General features: G+C 44.9%; 1 protein-coding gene across 1 annotated transcript in view; it reads right to left on the reverse strand.

The window, feature by feature from the left end:
• Window positions 1–17,330, reverse strand: part of pcsk2 (proprotein convertase subtilisin/kexin type 2) — a 76,816-nt gene that overhangs the window by 32,207 nt on the left and 27,279 nt on the right. Inside the window, exons 3-5 of the mRNA XM_068044298.1 lie at window positions 14,077–14,190; window positions 10,460–10,568; window positions 10,021–10,058 (exon numbers count right to left, since the gene is read on the reverse strand). Coding sequence (XP_067900399.1) covers window positions 10,021–10,058; window positions 10,460–10,568; window positions 14,077–14,190 — 261 coding nt within the window. The remainder of the gene's footprint in view (window positions 1–10,020; window positions 10,059–10,459; window positions 10,569–14,076; window positions 14,191–17,330) is intronic.

Genomic DNA, 17,330 nt, shown 5'->3' on the forward strand with positions numbered 1-17,330 from the left:
AAGGCTGTATGACTAGAGGAGATTATAGGGATGGGGTGGGGCGAGGCCTTGGAGGGATTGAACACAAGGATGAGAATTTTTAAGTTGAGGCATTGCCAGATTGGGAGCCAATGTAGGTCAGCAAGCACAGCGGGTGATTGATGAATGGGACTTGATGCGAGTTAGGATATGGGCAGCAGAGTTTCTGAGCTCAAGGTTATGGAGGGTGATGGATGGGAGGGCAGCCAGAAGAGCACTGGAATAATCAAGCCTAGAGGTAACAAAGGCAGCTCGGGGAAACAGTTCTTCAATGTCTAAACTATGTTCTAACTAGTGGCAAATGCTATACTTTACCAAACTTCTCACCACAGTATGAATTAATAAATTATTCCCCCTTCAGTCTGAGGGATCACTAACAACTCAATATTCACCAATGTTTCCATAGTATGTTCATTGACGGAGATACATCAGGGATAATTTTAGCCCCAAATAGGGTGTGTTTGGGTTGGGTGGGTTGTTAAAATTTCACAGATTCTCACAAGGAAATTTACCACCAATAGAACGTTAAATCATCCAGTTGTAAAGTTTGATCGGATCACGCAAATTTAGTAACTTCAGAACTGCCACAGATTAACTTGATGCTTTATTAATATATCTGCCTAATAGGGCGCCAGTAGTGAAACTAACAAGACAATGTGCAAGCCAATGATAAGAGCTTAAGTACATAAGAAATAGGAGCAGGAGTCGGCCATTCGGCCTCTTGAGCATGCACCACTATTCAATAAGATCATGGTTGATCTTCTACCTCAGCTGCACCTTCCTGCCCTATCCCCATATCTCTTGATTCCTTTAGTGCCCAAAAATCTATCGACCTTAGTCTTGAATATACTCAATGACTGAGCATCCACAGCTCCATGGGATAGAGAATTCCAAAGATTCACAACCCTCTGAGTGAAGACATTTCTCCTCATCTTAGACCGAAATGGCCAACCCCTCACCCTGAGATTATGGTCTGAATTTTTCCGGCCCTCAGGAGGAAGGCTTAGAAGCAGGGGGACTGGGGAAATAGAGGGCGAGCTGCTTCGGGACAGCTTCCCGACACATTCCCACCTCCGGGGAACTTTCCCAGGGGCGAGCTGGGAAGAGGATCAGCTGCCCGCTCCACAGAGGTGGGATGTCAATCACAGTAATTAAGGCCCTAATAGGGGCAATTTTGCAGCGTCACTGGCATTTTGCTGGCGATAGAGTGGCCCTCGCATCCCCCCCCACATGCGGAGGGCCATCGAAGCCGGAGGCGCCATGCCCCAATGAGGAGGCTGCATCCATGAAAGAGCAAAATTGTAGCCGAAACTGATCCAGCAAAGGGGTTTCCCCTCCATCCCGATTCACCTACCGGTCTAGATCCCGGTTATTTTATCACTGCTGTGCAGACCAGCGAGGCAGCCTCCATATTGAGACGCACTTGCAGTCCCCGACCTGCCTCAGCGTTGTCCACCTCTCCTAGTGGGGCTGCGAGGCTCCAGAGCTGCCGGCCCTCTGATTACACCAGCAGCATCGAGGGCTCACCCGCCATCCTGAATTGGACAGCCTGCTCGGAGGTGGCCAATTAGGAGGCCGCCTCCCGGAAGGTTGTTGAGCCGGTCTCGCTGGTGGCGAGTGAAGGCTCAGGACCCCCATCTTTTCCCAATGTCAGGGTCCAGAAACTCACAGCAAAACCAGACCTATGATCCCCCGGTCCAGACTCTCCAGTTAGGGGAAACATCGTCTCGACATCTACCCTGTCAAGCCCTCGAAGAATTTTATACTTTTCATTGAAATAGTTCGCAACACACAGCTCAAGGGAACAAAACTACAAACATTAACGAGCAAGTTGTAAAATAACTTTCCTGGGTCACTGAACAAGCGCCCAACAAGTTTCTTCTGAAATTGTAACTTAACCATCATTAAAATGAAGTTTACTTGCTGAATAAACTTTCTAAAACATTCTGCTGTTGTATTTATTAAGATTGGTTTAGATTGGTCTAAACTACGCAATGACAGGCAGCCAGCTTCCAGGCATCACAAGATGTTTCAGCTGCTTTGAGGGCTTCACGCTGTTGCCTTAATGCTTGTGGTTGTCCCCCACAGATTTGAAAAGCCTCTGAACAGCAGTGTGATTTGAGAAAAATAGTCTATGTTCTGGTAAATGGAGCTGAGACACCAATCGTCCATGGTCTGACCGAATGGTGGCACAAGACTCAAGAGGATGAATGGCCTTTTCTTTTTCCTATGCATGGAGCAAAATTGGTGTAAATTTTCTTCACTCTCTTTCTTAGCCTATGATTGCAAGCAAGTTGATTTACGTTTAGCATCAGACTTTGGACGGAGGCATTTTATCTTTCTGTTTCCTGTCTGCAGGAAGGGCAATTGCCAAGCACATGTGTTCCACTCCTCTTCCCAGCCAATTCCCCCACCCCCCGGGGTGTTCAGTATGATTCAGCTGTTATTACATTAAGAATTCTCTTCAACAACTTAGTGACCAGGGTAATATGAATTTTAATGTGACAAGAGCAGCGTATGAATTTGTGACACAGCCAGAGCCTGCAGGAGTTTTAACTCCCTGAACAAATTAACAGGAATATCACCGCCTGCATTTAACAATCCCTGGTGTAACCTGCCTTTATTTTCTAACACTTTGTCAAATTACAAAGTGGAATTCTAAAAAATGTATTTATGTTCATTTCATCTCATTGTAATTCATTCTGTTTCGTGTCAAAATAGTGAAATGTAAATCATTTCAATTCATTTATTTTGGCAAGAAAGGCTTCGATATATGTTTTATATCATCCAGTGAAGCAGGGTTTAGTGAGTTGGGCGATAATTGGACCAAAGCATTGACAATGGACCATCACTTGTAGCAGGACATGTAACAGTGTCTACCATTAGTTAGTCCTGCCCTTGCACATTGAAGTTTTTTGAATTCTTTTGTGTGACAAGTTGCTGGAAGTGTCAGCTGATAACAGAAGGAAACTGGGTATCTGGGACTTGAGAGAGCAGTGCCACCCACTGTGTATTCCTTAACCAATTAAATTGAAGGATTGTGAAATTAGCAATGCAAGGACTGAGAAAGACATGTAAATTAGATTGGGTGAATTCAATGTCAAATCAGGTAGAGAGAGAGAAAATAAAGAAAGGGAAAGAAAGATTGGATCAAGAGAGAGAAAGGAGAGACAGAAAGGAAAAGTAATAAAAAATTGGAATGTAACATTTTAATATCTGCAACAAGTAAAACCTGAAGGAATGAGACTCCACACATAATAGTTAATTTTAGTTCCAGAGAGTTTTATTGTCAGTAATTAACACTTATCACATTGTTAGAAGGGCATTTAGTCTTGAAATGACTTGATTAAACTTACTGTGGTGAGTTTTGTTCTTATCTACTGTACAAATACAGTAACTTCATGCCGTTTCAATGTATGGTGAGGCAGATGGGGGTGAGATGCTGTTTTTGCAAAGCTCACGGCAGAGAGACACATCTTGCAAATTTTTGATATCCATGTTTACATCTGTCCCTTGCCTGGAGTTGTTGTTTCATTTGTGCATAAATAACAGTGAGCACCGTTAGCCTCCCTGTTATTTTGACAGCAGATTATTTAGGGCCATATTTTAACATCTAACGGTTTGAATTTTGTTCTGTCCATGCACTGAGTAGGCAATCGAACTACCTGTTTGACTGTACCAACTAGAAACCTGATTCATTCAATGGTCTGGCCTCATTAGAACACTTTCAGTGAGCTACCAGCGCAGAACAAGACCAACAGATTCTTTACTGATCAGATTTGTGGAGCAGAGGGTGGGTAGTGGGGAAAGTAGGGGTAGAAATCCAGCAGCTCCTCTACGGGGAATCAGAGACAGGACCTTGGCGGGAGGGAGGGGAGAAGTGCACTGCTGGAGGAGGCGACAAAGGAACTGGCAGCAGGTGGGAATTTCATTGTGGCATCTTTGGGGTTGTTCAGAGGGGTCTGCAATGCAATCTTTAAGGGTCACTGGCTTTGCCACTCTGCGGATGCCATGCCCTGTGGAACAGCAAAATTGCACTGGGGTCCTACAAAGTAGCAAAGAACACCAATTTACACATAGGGATGCTCCCTCCTGTTTCTGGTGGGAATGCTGCTCTGTTCCCATTGCATTAAGTTTGGTGCCATCAGGTGACGCTCCATCCCCAATTCCAGTGGCGAGGCTGAATACGTTGAGATCAATGATGCCCAAATAGAATGAATCTCTCTTTGGCTATTTTCTAATTGTCAATTTTGTCCTGATTAATTTGGGACAGTTTAGGCATTCATTATGTTTGCGGTTTGTGGCAGGAAAGATCTTGAAATATTATGCTTTGGTTGTGGACATTTTGGATGAATCCAGAATCGGGAGGTGCAACTGCAGTGTTATCAAATAAAAACAGTAAGTGCTGGAAATACTCAGCAGGTCTGGCGGTATCTGTGCAGAGAGAAGCAGAGTCAACGTTTCAGGTCAGTGACCTGAACTGGAACTGCAGCAGCTGTTCCCGGCACAGATGTCTGGAATAAATGCCAGCAATTCTTATGATGCTATTTCAGTCATAATACTGAAGGACAGCCAGACTTCTGATATTGGAGACTACAATGAATTAAGGACTCTTTATTGAATTCAGTGACATCCATGGCTTTGGGTTGTGATCAATTCAAGAGCAGAAGCTATGTTTTCTCTACAGCCTATCAAACAGAATGATGATATTACACTGTTGTGTTCATGCTGGTTTTCTGGAATACATATCAAGGAGAATTTTAACTGGCAGTGGTTTTCCAGTAGGTGGGTTCTCCTTTCATCTGATGGAGAGCAGCTAACAAAGGAATATCTTGAAATAGGCCTGGAAAGGGCTAGTGAAATCTCCCCAGGGACTTGGATTTAATCCAGGAAAAGTCTCAGTGACCTGACCAGAGTAGCAAGGGTAAGTACATATCTCAACTTTACTGCATTACGCCTGGCAACAACATTTCCCCATTTCCACCCGCAATGCCCCCTGCCCCCACCCCAGGACTTTGAAAAGTTCCCTGTCCTGCACCACAATGCTCTCCACCAATTACAAGAGGAGGGTGAAGCACTTTTCATTCCAAACACACACTCAGCTCTTGCCTTCGCAACAGGCACTAACAGCAATTCTGTTCTCAGCAAATGCCAGGCAATGAACTCCTCTGATGAAATCACAGTCCAGCCACTTGTCTTTCCATTCCACACTTCCTTATCCTGCCTGCAACATGCTTCTTCTGCCTCTCAGCAAACAGACTACACGAGGAAGCCCCACACATTCGTTTGTCATCAGCTGTCCCTCGATTCCAGGACGACATCTAATCAAGGTCACTAGTTTCTGCCATGGGTCTTCATGTGACTGAAGAGGCTGATTCTCCACTCACAGATCTTTGGGCACTTAGGGCAGGATGTCTCACAAGGTAGTGGGGTCCAGGGCGAAGGATTTGCTTCCTTTTCTTCCCTTCTCTGCTGCCACTCTGCCTCATCATTAAGATGTTTGGACTCAGAGCCTGATGCAGCTTGATGGACAAGTTGTCGCCATTTTGAACGATTGGTAGCAAGCTCCTCCCAGTCAATGTCAATGCTGCCGCGCTTCAAAGAGAGCTTCAGAGTGTCTTTGAAGCATTTTGTTTATCCTCCCCAAAAAGCTGTTGAAGCTGGGTGCTGACTGAATATTTCACAACTGAGCTTGATAGATTTTTGTTAGGTTAGGGCATTAAAGATTACGAAACCAAAGTGGGTAGATGGAGTTAAAATACAAAACAGTCATGATCTAATTGAGTGGTAGAACAGGCTCGAGAGCCTGAATGGCCTCCTCCTGCTCCTATGTTTAAAGCAATTTCACTATTTTAAAGCAACGAATAACATCTTAAAAAAGGGGTCCCACGCTTATTGTAGAATGTATACGTGATATTGAGCTGTTCATCTTCTAACTCATTGCATATTAAACCCTCACAGCAATTCTTAGTGCTAAGAGGGAGGAAGGAACCTTTACCAGTGCTAATTAAAGGGATCATGCTATATTACAGGTTCGCTGCTGGTTTGTCAGTCCAGGCTACTGGTTAACTTCTAGACATTGTTCGGTCTGTAATCTGACTGTAGAAAGTGAACTATACCTGCTGAGCCACAGATTTTGCTTGGGTCGGTCATTTAGGACTGAAACGAGGAGGAATTTCTTCACTCAGAGGGTTGTGAATTTCTGGAACTCTCTATCCCAGAGAGCTGTGGATACTCAATCGTTGAGTGTATTCAAGACGGGATTGGATAGATTTTTAGACACTAAAGGAATCAAGGGATTATGGGGATAGGGTGAAAAAGTGGAGTTGAGGCAAAGATATTAATGAGACTTCAAGTTGATCAGTGTCAGTTATGAACTTATTAAATTTGCCAAATGCCCTACTCCTGCTCCTATTTCTGACGTTCTTTTGTTTTACTGTTGTATCTGGGGCTGGAGGGGGAGGAGCTGTGCACGGAAGACAAGAGAGAGCAGGAGAATCAGCTGAAAGAGAGAAGAGGAAGAGGGAGGAGGCAGGCACTGCACAGGAGGCCGCACCCACAATGGATATTCAGGGACCATTACACCTACATTAACCTTACTCAGTGACAATGTATGGACATGTCTTCACATTTCAATGGAGGCTGCCACCAAGCTCTGTCATCTGCTTCACCCACAACCTCAGCCTCTACCCAGGACCTGGACAGAACTGCCTGTGTCTGTCAAGGTCACCTGGGCCCTCAACTTTAGTGCCAGAGGCTCCTTTCGAGGTGCAGTAAGTGGCATCTATGTCATCTCACAAAAGGTAGACTGCACGGAAGTCATAGCCAGAGTGATCGACCAAGCTAGATTTGATCACTTGTTGGGGTGCAGTGCAGGGGGGGCCGCGGGGGGGGGGGTGGTCAGGGAGGAAGTCCACAGGCTTTATTGGTTTGGGTGTTTATCTAGTTTATCGCCTCTGGTTTTTGGTTGGTGTGGAGAGTGTATATACTGTGACAACACAGTAATACAATTGCGTGGGACAGGCTGGATGGAACAGAGGCTCTTTTCCTGCATGTCATTGTTTGTATGTACCTCACAGTTCACAGTCTCTCACTGTATCAGGGAGGTCACCGAGGGTCTCTAGACCAGGAGGAAAACCTACATCTCGTTTTCCCAAGAACAGGGAAAAGCGCAATTTTTTCCCTGTGATTGGGACCATAGACAGTATTTACATTACCTTGTGTGTTTCTCCCTATCAGCAACCTTGCATCTTTATCAATAGAAAGGGATTCCATACCCTCAATACACAGACCGTACAGGTCTGTGCCCACTATCCCTGCAGGAGGCATGATTCATTCATTCTGCACCAGTCCTCTATGCTGGCTTTTGTTTAGACAGGCTGTCAGCTTACAGGATGACTTCTGGGTGACATGGGCTACTCCCGCCAGACATGGCTCATGACTCCTGTCTGGAACCCAGGCACAGCTGCAGGACAATTCAATTCCATCTCTAACTAACAGTTAAACAAGATAATTATGAGTCGCCCTTGTGCAAGCCCTTAGTGCCTGCTGCCCTGCGTGCTTGTTTACCTATGCTAATGCTTCTATGAAGTGTTTTCCCATGGGCTATAGGTTGGGAGGTGGCAGGTTGCTGAGCTTCCATTGAGGTCACTTTAGATGGCCCTGGTTAGAGGCCTTGAGCTGCTCTGGACCTTGAGGCCATGGCTACAGACTGCAGCCTCTTGGCCTGGGCAGGGGCTGTCTGGGCCAGTTGGTTGAGTGGCACTAACAAGGCTATTGGTGGAGTGGGTGGCAGCAGAACAAGGATGCTGTCATCCTGAGAGAGGACAGCTGGGGTCTCTCCCATGGAACAATGGCCACCCTCCCGGGGTTACTCCTCAACACTCCTACAACCCGGCAGGAGAGCAGAGAGCAGGATTGAGGTGACGGTCTGGAAGGCCACATCAACAGTAGCCCCATAAACAAGACTGCAGCTGTTTGAGCTTCCAGAGCAGCTATGAGAGCTCTCAAGAGTGGCTTCATGATGGTGGTTGCACTCACATGTTGATGATGCTGACCACTCACTCCCTATTGGATAGAATATTCTCTATAACTCTGCTCAAAGCCTTGGCACAAGTTGGAGCTGGACTCCTCCATGAATAGGCCCTATCACCCTTTCTTGACAAATTCTTGTGTAAGGTTTCCCAAAGGGACACCCAATTATCATGACTTAAAGATTATATCTTCTGAGGAACAACAATATGCATTTATATAGATGGGAACTTTGACAACAACAATGCAGCACTCCCTCTTTACTGCAATGAAGTGTCAGCCTATATTATGTGCTCAAGTCTTCGAGTGGGATTTAGAAAGTGACAATAGCAAAGGCAAGAACAGAGGCGTTAGCTACAGTGAGGTTATTGTAAGGGATAAAGAGCAACACTTATGCTCTGGATCTTATTAGTAGATAGTTTTGGCAATGGAAGAGAGAAGATGGTGGGGGATGGAGAGATCGATGGAATTGATTGCAGCAGAAAGGTCAAGGGTGGCAAATGGAGGTAGCATGTCACAGTCATAATCACGAAGGATGTTATTGGTGTCTTTGATCAAAACAGTTTTGGGGCTGTCAGCAGTGTAGAAACCAACCTCAAATCCAGATCAGAGGCTCCCAAAACAAGAGGCCAGCTTTTTAATGAGGTTAAACAAGCACACCATATTCCAAAGCTCTAACATTTCAAAGGGATAATGATCCCGATCTGTGTCAGCCATCAAAATAATCATTGAATCATTGGCTATGAGATTGACAGAGTAACAAATTATTGGATTCTCTCTAAAGCCAAATTGATAATCAGATGCTATAAATTGAATTGTTACAGCATCCTCCAATTCACTGGTTTCTAGGAACTTTGACAGAAATAGCATCAGGACAACAGACTGTCATTATCATTCCATCATGTCTACAGCACAAAGACAGGTCAATTAGCCGAACAAGTCTACGTATTGTTTATACTCCACACGAGCCTCCTCCCACTCCTCTTCAGCTAACCCTATCAGCATATCCTTCTATTTCTTTCTCCCTCATGTGCCTTTTTAGAAACATAGAACATTTTATGGAAGGAGGCCATTCAACCCCTTGTATCTGTGCCAGCTGAAAAAGAGTTATCCAGCCTAATCCCACTTTCCAGTTCTTGGTCCGTAGCCCTGAAGGTTACTGTGTTACAAGTGTTTTTTAAATGCAATGAGGGTTTCTGCCTCTTTCAGGCAGTGAGCTCCTGATCCCCCCCCCCCCCCCCGACCTCCCCCCCCCCCCATCACCCTCTGGGTGAAAGCATTTCTCCTCAACCCCCCTCTAATCCTTCTACCATTTAGTTTAAATCGAAGATATTGACCTCCCTGCTAAGGGAATTAGTTCCTTCTTGTCCACTCTATGTAGGCCCCTCATAATTATGCACCTCAATTAAATCTCCCCTCAGCCTCCTCTGGTCCAATCTTTCCTCAGAGGTAAAATTCTGCATTCCTGTCAACATCCTCATAAATCTCCTCCGTACCCTCTCAAGTGCGATCACATCCTTCCTGTAGTGTGATGACCAGAGCTGTAAGCTTCCCCTTTAAATGCATCAAGATTTGACTTTGATGCCTTCGTGTGGACTAGCAGACAAATGGGTAAGAATTCATCTGTTGTGACATTCTAGTATCAAAATAATCTGGCAATGAGGAAATCATGAGCACAGATGTCTCGATTCTGAATCTAGTTTGTACAATTAGGCATGTTTTCAGCAACATCTGATGTAGTTCCTTCTACTTATAGTTCTTCCTTTTTTTAAAAAACATTTTTGTACACCAATGAGAGTTTGAGAATCCTGTCAAGTTACTGTTCCTTTTCACTTTGTATTCAAGGAGTAAGGAGTATTTTTGCACATTCTGGGTACAATCAATTATATTTTATTACTTACAACATCTACCAAAACATCCACGGTTCCCATCAAAATAAATTACAAACAAGACAATCTACTATTTACTTACATAGTTTTCCGCAAGGTCAGGGTGCAAGTAATCAATCCCTGCATTAAAACGATAAATAGGTTACATAAACTGCATTGAAAGTCGTAAAAGAAGGATCTGCAAACTAATCAAATCACATTTTTCAACAGCTTTGAAGGGATTTAAGGCATTGAGAAGCAGCATTAGAAATATCTAAAATGAAATGTATTTGCACAGTTATCAGCTTCTAGTATCAGAGAAATAATTCCTTTGTAATCACTTCAGCAGGATATATTTTAATGGACATCATTAAGTGTAAATGCAATTATTGTGAGGTTAACGGGCAATTATAACATGGAAAAGAAACCTATTACATGTGCTTCCTTCCTCAAAATATGTTATCACGTAAAAGGCACAGAGCAACACGTGAGTACATATTGTCAAGCCTAACTTTCAGTAACAGTGCTTAGTTAGCTCTCACCGTCATCCATGATTGCTATGGTTACTCCTTTTCCAGTATAGCCCAATTCCCAAGCCTCAGCGACATTAAGGTCTAATCCAGGGGTTCCATCTGCTTGGCCAGTGTTTATCTGATTCAATGAAAATAAGTGGACATATTGGATGAGCATGTTTCAGTAGTTACACCATTCTTTTTCAGATCTTAAACCCGATTTCAACCCGGCCTGCCTGGCAGGAACAGTGCAGGTGAGGGGTTAAGGTGGCATGGCGGCTGGGAGTTACCTATGGAATTAATGCCCCTACATCGCCACCATATTTAACTCCTGAGTTTTCGGGGGTTTTGAGACCCCCTGCTGCAAGAATGAATATTAACATGGCAGCATGTAATCCAGGTGCCAATGCAATTTTAGCAGAGATTCCGTTGAAACGAGCACTGTCTCGGAGATGTCAGCAAACCGGGACGCTTATCGGGATTGGGACCAGATGAATTCTAAGCGAGCCTCAGGCCTCCTCTGTTCCCCCTCCTCCCCCTGTTCCCCAGCCCACTCTGGATCGATTTACCTGACTGCCACTGGCCTCACTGCAGCAACCTCCTCCCACTCCTGCCCGCCAACCTCTACATCATTCAATCGCCAGTTTTGCTGAATGGAAATGAGGCCCGGGTGTTAAAATAACTCCAATTTCACGCTTGCACCATCGAGCTTGATTCCTTCAAGCCACAACCCTGCCACACGCTGCATTCCTGCCCCAGATTAAAATTATGTTTCATAACAATATTATCTGCATCTGGTTTCCACAGGGAACGGTTATCAGGGAGTTGGCAAGAAATCAAAAAATCTAAACAGTAAAGATGTATGTACCAGCACTGACCATTGTTCCTGCTGTAATTAATTTAATTTTATTCTATTGCCTCTGCCACAACCTCCCCACACCTTGTGCTTTCCTGAACAGAAAGGACAGCTGGAGAGCTAGCAAGTCTCTGGCAATTCTGCTCCTCCATTAGCAGTAGATTAAGTTGCGATGGAATGACCAGTCTCCATCTCTGGAGTAAGTGACTGCCTTCCACTTGGCAGATCACCTCTGTGCACAGTTGAGATTGAGATCAGCAGATGGGTAACTATGGGCAACGGTCTGTTCTGTGCAAGATGTATTTGCTGATGTAGATGATTAACCATGATCTTATTAAATGGTGGAGCAGGCTCGATGGGCCGAATGGCCTACTCCTGCTCGTATTTCTTATGTTCTTTTAACTCCATGGCACCCATTGCTGAGTCAAACTCCTGGAACTCCCCACCTAACAGCACTGTGGGAGCACCTTCACCACATGGACAGCAGCTGTTCAAGACGGCAGCTCAGCACCAATCTCTCGAGGGCAACTAGACATGGGCAATAAATACCAGCCTTGCCAGCGATACTCATAACCCAAGAGTGAATGTATTACAAAAATACACAGGCACTGATTGATTTCAACAACAAAACATAGCTAGTTGAATTACCCATCTCATGAGCAAATACTATAGCAGAGCTGACAATGGGCCAACCCAGACAGTTTATTGGCCAATCTTACTATGAGAGCTGTTGGTATTCTAATCAACTGGCCAATTTAGATACTGTAAAACGGTAGAAACAGCCTCAGCACGCATTTCAATGAACGGCATTAAATAATTTCAAACATAAAACCCAACTAATTCTTTAATTTCTCGAGTTGAAATGACTATTATCTTCACAGAAATGCTGATACTCTAGCACTTTTTCATATTTGCTCACATAAGTTCCAAAAACAATTCACTGTGTGGAGCAATTTGAGGCATTTTAACCAGTGTTGTTTTCATTGATTGAAATGAGGAGGAAAATAACTGACACCTATTGACCAATATTTTTTTGCTGGGGTTATGCCAGGAACCAGTAGAGTTCCTGTAGGACAGAACCGAATCTTACTCCCAAGCCACTCTTCTAGATCTGAGATTGTCTTAGCCACTCCTGGGGATTCCCACAGGAACTGACATCCGCCAAATAGCTTGTCAATTGAAAATTGCTAAACCGAGATTGATAGATTTTTGTTAGGCCAGGGTATTCAGGGTCATGGAATCAAGATGAGCCAATGGAGTTAAGATACAGACCAGCTGTGATCTGATTGAGTGGTGGGATAGACTTGAGGGGCTGAATGACCTGTTCTATGAGAAGGCATAAACAAGCTTCATTCTTGAGGGCATTTAATCAGGAGGGTTGGTGGTGGGTGGGGACCCCGCCACCTTCCCACCTCCAGCCCGATTAAGGCCATGGCGGGAAAGTCTGTGGACAGCCGATCTGCCTCACCACTAATTCAGGCCCTTAAGAGGGCATTTAACGTCCAATTATGGGCCACTTCCTGCTACCATTGGTATTAACCCAGCAGCGGGCGGGCCTGTTGCTGCGCAGGGAACACAACATGCAAACCTGTGCTGGGTTGTTTGTGGTCTCCCAAGGGGGTGTCCCCTGTTCAAAGGCACTCAGTTCCTGATTGTGGGACCTGGCATTGGGAAGGGGGGGAGGGGCACTGAGAGCCACTCCCCCTGGCCTTGCTGCCAAACCAGCCCACCCACCCCCACCGCTGCAACCCCCACCCTGCAAAACCCCTCCTGCCATCACTTACCTCTGGCCTGGGTCGCTCCGCAATCCTGGGCTTCCAGTGGGTGTTGTTCCGGAAGCAGCCACCACCTCCCCAGTGGCACTGCTGAACAAAGGTGCTGCCAGCCTCTGATTGGTCAGCAGCTCTCAGGGGCCTGATCCCAGGAAAGGCCCGCCTGTGGCCTCTCAAGTGCCTGATTGGCTCATCATACAGTGGGCCTTCCCCAAAGGAGGCAACGCGGGTCTCTCCTGGCTCTCTAGCTGGTGGCTGAGACACCCGTCGCCTCCATAAAATTTCCCCAGCTATTTCCCTTGATTAAAAAGCTTCTAGCAGCAACAGAAAGATAAAGTACATCCATATTAGATTTGCACCTCCCCATCAGTTTACGTTGTTACATGCAACAACCATGACCTATGACAATATTTCTTTCACTGCTCTTTCAACAAAATTATGAATCTGTTTAAAATAAGTGTTACTGGCTATGTTACTGGACTAATAATCCATAGACATGAGTTCAAATTCCGGCTGGGAAATTTAAATTTAATAAATAAGTCAAAACTGAAACGTTAGTATCAGTAATGGTGACCATGCAAATGCCAGTTGTGGTAAAAGCCCATCGGATTCACTAATGTCCTTTAGGGAAGGAAATCTGCCAGCCTTACCTGGTCTGGCCTACATGTGACTCCAGACCCACAGCAATGTGGTTGACTCTTAACTGCCCTCTGAAATGGCCTAGCAAGACACTTAGTTCAAGGGCAATTAAGGATGGGCAACAAATGTTGGCCTTGCCAGCGACGCCCACATTCCGTGAATGAATTAAAATATCGTTCCATCAGTGAATATGTAAGTCTTATTTTAATTTTGATCAAGAATTCACTTCCTTTTTGTATATGATCTAGTTGGGAACGTCTGATAAAACCTAAGATGGAGGATGATGGTGACACATCCCAAAACACATTAAAAAACAGTAACAAACACGGATGAATGTTAGCACAGGTAAAAGAGATGTAGTTAAGTCAGATGTTGCTTACAAGATACCATTGTTTTGTAAACAAAGGATCGTTCATCATGATACCAATTTCACTAATACTTCGATATCCTCGTTTCTTTCTGTTGAATGCTTCTTGCTGCAGGGCATGCTTTACCTGCAACAGAAACAATCTGGATGAGCAAATACATAAAAATTAGGTTGGGCATAAAGATCACGAAGGCTTCAATTAAAGATGTCGATTTGATTACATCTGTTTGCTACATTTTATTCACTGATCAGGAATACAATCTTAACAAGGATTCAGTGTTTCTCTGACACTATTTTCTCAACATACTTGTAAATAAACGCTCAAGGATAGGTTCCTACAGTGATCTTGTTCTTCAGAATTCATCTTACCAAGGTACGCACAGGAAAAGATGCCTCTGGTCCATCCAGCCTGTCCCACACAATTGTTTTACCTTGTGTATCACAATATACATACTCTCCACCACACCAAAAAACATGTGATCTCCTGAGAGAGGCGAAAAAACAGATTTTAAAAAAACCCAGGCCAATTTGGGGGGCAAAAATTGTGGAAATTCCTCTCTGACCAAATCCCCACAGCCCCCCACTCCCCCATCCTGCTGTCCCCAGTGATCGAAACTGGTTCCATGAAATCAATCTGGCCATACCTACCTTTTGCAAGAAGTGATCTGAGCCCCAGACAGAAACAGGTCCAGCTCACACTTAATAATAGACCAGCAGTTCCTTGGGACGTTTCCCTGCATTAAAAGGTGCTATAAACCCAAGTTGTTGTTGTTGAAAGGTATTGTTGAAGAGCTATCCAATTAGTTTCACTCCCCTGATCATTCCCCACATCCCTGCAAATATTCTTCCCTTCCAGTATCTATCCAATTCCCTGTTGAAAGTTATTATTGAATCTGCTTCCACCGCCCTTTCAGGCAGCGCGTTCCAGATCACAACAACTCACTGTGTAAAAAAATAAATTTCCCCCCATTTCAGCTCCGGGTCTTTTGCGAACCACCTTAAATCTGTGTCCCTTTTGCCACTGGAAACCCTTTCTCCTTATTTACTCTATTAAAATGCTTGGGCTGGATTTTCTTTTCCCGCTGGAGGGCAAAAAAAAATGGCGGCCCGTATGTGCGATTTATTTCACGGCGGCCCAAGATAAGACACCAGTCGGGCTGTGCCCTCCCACAATCACGTGCAGGGGGCGGGCTCTGCGACGCCAACAATGGTATCAGCTGCCTGTGCGCAGGCACTGGCGCCATTTTGAAAGGAGAGCCAGACTTGCAGGTTCATTAACATTTTTAAAGACCTACCCCCTCAATGCACCACAATATATAATTTCGCCCCCTTCCCCCCCCCACCCCCCAAAACACTTACCTTCAAGAATTGACCTTCCCCCCCCACCCCCTCCAAACTAATCAAAGTGCAGAGGTCACCCCTACTCCCCCTCCCCTACACTAGTAATTTACATTTGATCCTGTTTCCCCACCCCTCACACTGGACTAAAACCTATATGTTCCCCCCTTCCCCACCTCGGTGCCACCAGGTTTCCTGGACAGGGAAGTGAAGGTGTGGGAGTGCCGGCCGCCGCTCGGAAGATCCCGGGCAGCAGGTAAGATTGCTGTTGATTTTATTTAAATGTATTCATTTAGTTAATTTAAATATGCGGCGGGGGAACTGCCACGGAGGCTCGCCTCGGCCAGGAAACTCAGGCCCGACACTCCAGGCTTCGGACTCCGTGGTGGGCTGCTGCTGGCATAGTCTTCCGGGCACCCCCCTCCCCCGCAAAGGATCCCGACGTTGGGACCTCAACAAAATCCCAGCCCTTGATTTTAAAACGTATACATGTACAAGACCAAAATAATAAGGATACCAGTGTAATTGCACACCGGGTTTCATTACACAAGTGCAAGGAATGCAGAAGATGTTTGATTCCACCAGCTGAAAAATCTTAACCAATATGACCCTTAATATCTGTGCAATGCCAATTATGTTGTGAAATTTCAGCTGTGTTCTAGGGTATGCAGATTAGACCCTGCATTACGTCTTGAAGCCTCTTTGTTGTACCTGAATATTTATAATGAGGGTCAGACAGCAGCACTTTCGCACTGCTGCTGTGCCCTTGACTGCCCAAGAGCCAAACACAAAGCTGGGCGACACCATTCCTGAGACAGTGGAGAGTTCACAGTCTGCAATAGGAACCATCAGAGGTCTCTGGTTCAAGAGATAGGAGATATTAGGAACAGATGGCCAAAGGTTTGGCTAATGAGGGAGGTTTTAAAGATCATCTTCAAGGAGAAAAGAGAGGCAGACAGGTTTAGGGAGGGAAATCCAGAGCTTAGGGCCTCGGCAGCTGAAGGCACGGCCACCAATGCTGGATGATTAAAATCAGGGGATGCACAAGAGACCAGGATTTCTCGGAGATCTCGGAGGGCTGGAGGGCTGTAGGAATGCTCCCATTTTGGTAACGAGCCTTTATGATGATGGTTGTCAAGAGGCCAGGCAAACACCTTCGAAGATCTTCTTGTTGTTGCTTATCATCTGCCTCCAAATAAGCCATCTTGCAAAAGGATGATTCCACAGCACTGAACACTGCCTTCAGCAATGTGAAAAAAGATGAACAGCATTCTAAAACAAGCTTTGAAACTATAGCCCCAGATTGAAGGCTAAAAGCCAAAGAGAAAGACCATTCTTGATAATACTAATCTGTCGCTTTAAAACAAATAGCTGTTCAATGGCAACTTTGGAAGTGATGGGGCAAAGTTTGATATTGAAAAAGGACCTGCATTTGTACAGTCCCTTTTATGGCCTCAGAACATCCCAAAGCACTCCACGGCCAATGAAGTACCTTTGAAGTGTTGTAATGTGGGAAAATGTTTTGGGGACAGCCTGCTGGTGAACTGTATCTGTATTGTTAGAGGACATCTGTGTGTAGAGGCACTTGATCATTATTTACATGTGATTTTTGTTGCTGTGATCTCTTCAGGTGCATTCAAGTGTAACAACCTGAAATGCCATACAGGAAATCTGGCGACAATGCTATTCAGGCACAGGAGAGGGTTAAAAGGATTAGCACCCAATTATCTGGTGCACAAGCTCCCATTTATGAGACATTATTCAGTCACTATAACCTGGAAAATCCATTGTAACAGTTTAGAAAAGACAAGGCCCTCAGCTTTCCTCGAGTTACTTTTATGTTGAGATATTACTGCACTTTTACCTATACTTCCTAGATGTGTGGATAGAAGTGTTTGTGTCCGAGAATGGTCATAATGGCAATTTTCC

This window comes from Heterodontus francisci, chromosome 13 (assembly GCF_036365525.1).
Source record: "Heterodontus francisci isolate sHetFra1 chromosome 13, sHetFra1.hap1, whole genome shotgun sequence".
Classification (NCBI taxonomy): domain Eukaryota; kingdom Metazoa; phylum Chordata; class Chondrichthyes; order Heterodontiformes; family Heterodontidae; genus Heterodontus; species Heterodontus francisci.